At 39.0% G+C, this 7,444-nt stretch overlaps 1 protein-coding gene across 1 annotated transcript; it reads right to left on the reverse strand.

The window, feature by feature from the left end:
* Nucleotides 1-653: 653 nt before the first annotated feature.
* On the reverse strand, nucleotides 654-4,759 carry ZNF706 (zinc finger protein 706). The gene is made up of 3 exons (XM_009575390.1): nucleotides 4,570-4,759; nucleotides 3,265-3,372; nucleotides 654-2,651 (listed from the first exon to the last, which is right to left on the reverse strand). Exons 1-2 carry the CDS (start codon nucleotides 4,702-4,704, stop codon nucleotides 3,277-3,279), a joined length of 231 nt encoding a protein of 76 aa, XP_009573685.1. The 5' UTR covers nucleotides 4,705-4,759; the 3' UTR covers nucleotides 654-2,651; nucleotides 3,265-3,276.
* Nucleotides 4,760-7,444: the final 2,685 nt, after the last annotated feature.

Below are 7,444 nucleotides of genomic sequence, written 5' to 3' on the forward strand. Positions count from 1 at the left end.
CATACTGACAACATAAGAACCCTTCACCTAAATGCTGTCCCTGCACAAAGACCAATCTTTCTCAAGGGAACATGGGAAACTTTCCATGCCTATTTTTCTTTCTTGTAAAGTTAGAGAGCTTCAAGTTCCAGGACTGTCCACAGCCAGGAAATTAATTTTGTAAGTGTTCTTAAAAGCAGGCAGGAAATATGACATTTTACATTTTAGTTTTTTAATTCTCTTTAATCAGACACATTACAATGCACAACTGTGTCTTTAGCCAGGTGACAGGGCGCCATCCTTCAGATCAGGAAGAGATGATGGAGAACTCCTAGTCCTTCCTCTGACCTTTTAGGTACAAGGAGTATTGCAGATACTCTAAAAGAGGACGATTCCCGCATTTAGTATAGCATTTCCCCTATAGTTACAAAGCCTTTATAACAATTCAGTCCTATCTTTCATTTATTTCTGTAATTGAGATTGCAGCTACTGCAGCTAGGCATCTTAACGAACTGAGGATCACCCTTGCCTTCTAATACATAAAACCCCCATGATTTCATAGGGTATTTTCAACTTGAGCATCATAAAGTTTTGAAAATACAATTCTAACTGAAGTTAACCATCCCCCTAGTGATGCAGCTTTCCAGCTCTTCAGTGCTCATTAAGAGAGATTGTTTATGAAACAAAATATTTTTATTTAATGCTACACAATCTGAATTGAAGGAATAGAACATATACTTCACCTCAGGACCAAGCTATAGGGATACATCCCAGAACATTTTCCAAAGCAAAACCAGATTACCAAACACCAATCAGTGCAAGAAACATCTTTATCCATTTGCACTCAGCGTATTTTCAGACAAACTACAGCATCAGAACATTTAAGTACCTCTCTCCCATACAGCAGAAAGGTCGAGAGCAGATTTCTTGCCTTGTGGGAGCCAGTTTGTCAGGATATATATTATTGATAACATTAAAGAAAAATAAATGAAGCGTTACATTCTGATGTCAGGTGTACAAGTGCAGTAGTGGATTACTCTCAGAAGAGAACAACATTATCTATAAAAGTGGTATACAGGTTATCCTGGAGTGAGTATAACACAGAGAAACTTTATGCCAAAATAAGTATTTACAGAGATACTGTCACAGCAAAGAGGACAGGAAGCTAGTCTCACAGAAGTTCAATAAAGAGCAAATGAGTGGACAAAGACAAAGGCTTTGACTTTATATAATAAAATACCAAGTGCATTCTTTTAAGTGAATGAGTCTTTGAGACTATGGTCCTAGATTTTAGGAAGCCATTTGAAGGTCAGATGTATAGTCCTGCTGCATAGCAAGGGTTACTTGGACTGCCAGAATTTTTACATCCGTTGTAACCTCAGTAAATCACAGCAATTCTAGTATTGCTTCCTACTGCAAGGTCAAAACTAAAGCTCTTAAATAAGCCCTCTCCAAATGCCAAAGATGGGATTTTGTATAGCAGATCTTCTAGCACAATTCAGATGTTTCTCCACTACTTCTGTGCTATACATCTGGGATTAGAACTGAGCCCAGAACACTTTAAGGGTAATTATGTTTAGCTGCTCAAATGTTCTTGGCCAGAGAGTTATTATCCAGCTTTTTCTTGTCAATGCAACTTTAATCACATCCGATTTCTTAACGTAGGCATACTATTTTAGTTACTTCGGCTCTTTTCCAACAGGCTTATTTTATTAATGGCTGGCTATTTTACATATTTCTTGAAGAGTTGCTACTGAAATAACCAGACACATTTGAGGGGGAACATGTGTGGTTGACTGCTCAAAATATCATTAAAAATCTTTTCAAATCAATTTTTCAACTAAGAGCAGAGTTGCTTTAACCTAATATTTGCGAGCATTTTTCAAGCCAGCATACCCAGAAGCATTCAATCCTGCCACCTCTCAGATTCCTCAGCCATCTACCAAATATAAAGGATAACAAGCATAACAAGAGTCTCTCCAGTGCATGACTTCAAGGAACATGATCCCTCACAGTAAAGGAATCCCATTTGAAACGGCTTGCAGTACTAGACTCCAATACACAGGACAAAAATGAAGAAGGAAGTCTCACAATTCCCATGCAGCTTCTAGGGAATCTGCTGTGCCTTGAGCCAACAACCTGACCACCAGTGACTGGGCTCAAGCAGGCAGCACACCGAACAGTAAATCTGAGCAGCTTCCCTCTTCACTTAAGATTAATTTACTGTAATGTACATTACTTTCAGTGGAATGACACTGCTCATGTTTTGGCAGGATGGGGATAATTCCACTTTGTCTTTTTTATTATTTTATAAGGCAGGTAATGCAGAAAGTTGAAACAGAACTTCTACAAGGATTTAATCTGTGATATTGTAAAATCAAAGTACTACTTTATTAAATGAGTTATTTTACACAATATGAACATCAATATAATTACAATTGTAAAAAATTTTTTATAACAAGTATGGACTGATTTTTCAGGATTTCCAAATAGGGCACAACTGTACATTTACACAGAATTGTCTTTGCATGAAGCCCAAGAGGGAACAGCATAAAAATATGAATGTTTCTGTAGCCCCTTCATTTTTGCTGATCAACAGTTTTAGAAAAGCAGCTGCAGGTTTGTTATGTAAGGTCTGACAGTAGAAGAGTCAATAGGTGCCATGATTTCACCTATAAAAAACAAGAATAACTCAGTTAAGCTGAACCGTTACACAATGCTGTTTACCTTTACGTGAATGAAATACCATAATACTGCTTTTTACCTCATTTCAGCCTTTTATTATAACCACCTTCAGTCACAGCCTAACAACTGGCTATTGGGAAATCTCTTCTGTAGTTAACGCAGAGGTTAAGTTTTATATTTGAAAGCAGAAAAATCTGCATTCACTTGCATAGCTTCAGGAACAAAAGGGCTCAATTGTTGGAAATATACTAAACAACTATTTCCATTACATGTTTTGTAGCAACAGACAGATTGTATTTACTACGTGTATTTTGTTCAAAGCAAAAAGAACATTTCAAAGCAAGAACTAAATAATAAAGTATTCCTACAACTCTAAGGATGACCATTTGAAATAACATTAATCCCTTTTAAAACAACCTCCACGCACAGTAAGTATTAGCTTGCTTCTCCTGGTAACAGTTCAGGGGTATAACTTTAACCCATAGTTAATTTTCATATTAAAGGTAACGAAGCAAGTTTTAAGTCCCAGTTGGTGGTGGTAAAAAAACTGATTCACAATGTACCTTTCTCAGACACTCATTTAAAAATTAAGGTAATGACCTGTAGACAACTTTACGCCTGAACATCAGCCAATTCTGGAGGAAGTGGAGTCTTAGGATGCTTGCTTTCAAAGTGCTGTTTGAAGGTCTTGGGATCCGGCATTTGTGTCTGATTAAAGAGAGACATTTAACTTTATGCACAGTACAAGAGTTAAATGATACTACAAAACCTGTTCCCCCCTATGTTTTATTTTCTTTTTCCTGAAGCAAATTGTCTCCTCAATGACATTGCTCTAGTGACAGAAGCACCATTAATTTAGCTGCAGATTAAGAGAGAATATTTAACCTCAGATTTTCAGAGAGGTGCTTTTACGCACTAGTATTACACTGTTTTGGCACGTTCATCAACGGTATCGTTCTTGCTAGAAGCCTCCCTGCAGATCTTACACTTCACATGCTGGTTTGGTGGAAAACCTACCTCCTTATCATTTTCTTTTTCAACACCTAAAAGATAAATGTTTATCCTTTTCAGAATCAAATCTTTAGGAAAGCTATTTCTTTTGTTTATCAATAGGCCAAAGAGTTATGTAGCATAGCTTGTGCCAAGTAGGGAATCAGTCTATCTCAGACCATTGCTACTACACAGTTGCAGGCATCAACTGCCCAAAGTGATTGCTGCTACAGACCGATTTTGCAAGAAGAGGAGCTGGTTACAAGTACTTAAGTGAGCAGCCCTTAATTTGGAATCTTATTTAAGATGTTCAAAGTGACAAATCTATTCTGGGACTGACGATTTAAGTAAAAATGGCAAGTTTATCCTTCAGCTCCAAAACAAGCACATTCAGGAAAACCAGCCAGAAGGAAAGTATAATCTGATTAGTGCTTGCATTTCTGTTCTCAAGTCATTTATTCTAATAGAAGTTATTGTGCATCAAACTTACACTAAAGCTTTTGGCACCACCACTTTTCCTCTCTACATTAACATCAATAACCAGTGATTCTAAGACAGGTCAATTCCACCACAAAGAAAAGATGTTTCCATTTTGAGATTAAACAGGAAGTGATCTCACACTTTTTACATTTTATACACCACATGCACATGCAGCCCCCTGCAATTCAAAAAGCAAGATAACTACCCAAAACGGATCTGTACATGACCTCTCAAATTTTCTCATATCTCAATTACCAATACAGCTGAGTAATCTATAAGCAAGTCACATAACAGATGCAAATGCTTATAGCAACAAGCTATAAGACAGCCACTTAAGATGTATTTTAGTTTCCACTATATAATCTTCTAAAAATTCTGCTCTAGGCTGGAAGACAGACCTGCCTACGATAATATTTTGTCTTCAGTTCCTCTTACCCTACAGACAGTGCAGGTATATATCAAGGCAGCCTTGGCTGCAGCCTTCTGATCATGTCCTTGTTTCTTTTTTTGCTCAGCTTGCTTTTTGGCATTTTTCTGCTGCGACTGAATCTTCTGCTGTCCACGAGCCATATCTACAAACAAAAAGAAGATATTTAGTCTACAAATGTGAGAAACTACTGCTGCTAGCTGACTCAGAAGCCATAACCATGAGCATAAAGCAGTCATACGCTCTGTCCATAAGGCCTACAACTCCCATAATTCATATACAACAGACATCTGTTCAAGCTCTTTACTATGTAAAGACTCTCTTGGTAAGATACTTTTAGTATCTTTCTTAAAATATGCCCCAGAATTATTTAGTCCTTTCTAAGGTTTCTTCCCCTACAAAGCTGCAAAGTCTACTTTTGAAAAGTGTTTTCAATAGTCAGAACAATTAATATTTACTTTATAGTCAATAGAAACTTATTATCTATTTCCACAGGTACAGTAAAATTTAGGGGGGTTGTTGTTTGTTTTTTTTTTTTTTAAAGCTTAAGACTCAACCTTTATTTCTGGAACTTGAAACAAGTTCCAAGAAAGGCAAATCAAAGTATTACCCAAGCTGTATTACTGTCTTCTGGTGTATGTGCTTGTGATCTGCTTTGGAGTTGGGAATGGCAAGAGCAATAGGTTATCCCTCTTTATTCAAGGCTATTTTTACAGGTGGCCATCCTTCTTGATTTTCAGCCAACTTTATATGCATATGTACTTCTTAAAAAGAAGCAAAATCGCCCCCATCAGAAGTCATTACTCTATACAGCACAGCAGCATAAAGGAAGCAAACGCTATTGCTGCCTGGCATTAGAAGGTCCACCATAAGAAGAAATGAGCTACAAAAATCACATTTCAGGGAGCAGCAAAACAACGTATTTTACAACAGCAACACTCTACCTGCATGCAGCCCACTAGGCCACCCAATTCAGCTTGTACCCCAACCCCAGATCAGACACCAGGCAGGATTTGGGCGCGCCAACAGAGCAGGCTTCAGAGCGTGGCTATGTAACTCAGCAGCCCGCTTTCCGCTATTATCCTTCTCACAGTCCCTCACAGCCCATGCACAATCCAGTTGTGCAGTTCTCACAGAAGCACAAGATTTACTATGTAAGCACAGGACAGCTAGTGAAGTCCATTATTTTCAAGACAACTAATAAAGTCTAATGTTCCCAGGAGATTGCTTGGTCACTGCCCCTCTACGCAACCTGGGCATTTGCTTAAGTTTGGTACTCGTGGGACACACTGCGTGGCTACAACAGGTCTGTCATGCAGTCCTTGCCACAAGGACAGACGGCCTTCCACTGCAAGAGGGAGAACGGCCTATGCAAACAAAGATGGACCTCCAGTAAATATGCGTGAAAAGCCCTTAAAACCATTATGAAAATGAAGTTTCTATGATGCATCAACTACACCTCGAAATTCACTAGTATTGCAAGAATTTCTGTACATGTAGCATCACAGTGCTTAACACTGAGCAAAAGTCGGTCCTGAGACCCAAAACAGCTCTTGTGGATTGAGAGGCACCTCTCAGGCCACAGTCCAGTTCTTTCATGGTATTTAACACCCCGCATAACCCTTTGCAGAAGTATTACACTACATCTTTGTCATTCCCTCCTCTTCCCCCATGAGTTTCTCTAAAGGAGAAGTCCATATGGCTAACAAAATTCTATTAACACAAATTCTATTAACAAGCAGAAATTAACACAGGAATACATGTGGCATTCAACAGCTTCCATAAGATACAGCACTGACTGTTAATAAGACTAGATATACCAGTGTATGTTTCACTGTATGCTATAGTTACTCCGAAACATCCCAGCCAGGGCCTCACACTGTTTACGTACAGTACGGCTCAAAGAAAACACTGAATTCCCATTAAAAAAAAAGAAAAAAAAAAAGGAAAGAAGAGGTATCGCCAATAGCTTTACATACACTAGAAGGAACTGTAGGTTTTATTTCAGTTCTATTTTACTGGCATTACAGTAATCCTCCAGAAGCCAGGGGGTTCCTGACAAAAAACACTCAGATGTAATACAAAAGAATTATTTTCATGAAGTGTTTGCATGTTACTTTGTATTTTAGTCCCTTGATAGGAGCTTGTTAAGCAGTACATTGCAACAGCCAACCACTGAGTTTGTATGTATTCGGCAACTGCTGGTTTTAGTTAAGACAAACAAGAAAACATGAACAAAAACATCTGCTTAAAAATACCAACCTCCATATGATGACCGAGACCAAAAATCCGAGAGTTTAAATACTGCAAATTACACTAATACAGTTGAAACACACAGAGCAAATACTCAATTACTGGAAAATTAAGATTATTTGGACTATCAGCATACTAAGAAAGTGACAAAAATAATCCCAAAGTTCGTTTAAAAGAATGATGAGTTCATCTACAAGGCTAAATCTCTATCTCAGTTGCCCAACACAGATAAGTGTTGTCTTCCTTATCAGGCACACCCTCAGAGAGCCCAGCAAACAGGCCTGCTGTTTTGAAATAAAAATGCGTGAGCACATAGGAAGCCTAACACCACAGAAAAATCTGCTGCCGAATCATAATGGCAACAGCACGGGCGTTACAGGGCAGCCAGGCTGAAGCCTGCAGTACGTTACTGCCTCACACAGGGTCACTTCCTTGTAAGTAACCAGAACCTGAGCAGAGAGTTTCAAGTCCTAAAACTGGACACCGACAGCTACTGCCGCTGTCACTTCCAGAAACAAACAGCAGCTTGAGGTACCCTTGCTTCCCCGGCCGGGCGGCGAAGGCCTCGGGCCGGAGGAGCAGCAAGCTCGGCCTTCGCCCGGCACCACTGCGAGGGAAGCCCCCGGACTG

Source organism: Fulmarus glacialis, unplaced genomic scaffold, assembly GCF_000690835.1.
Source record: "Fulmarus glacialis isolate BGI_N327 unplaced genomic scaffold, ASM69083v1 scaffold27663, whole genome shotgun sequence".
NCBI classification, from domain to species: Eukaryota; Metazoa; Chordata; class Aves; order Procellariiformes; family Procellariidae; genus Fulmarus; species Fulmarus glacialis.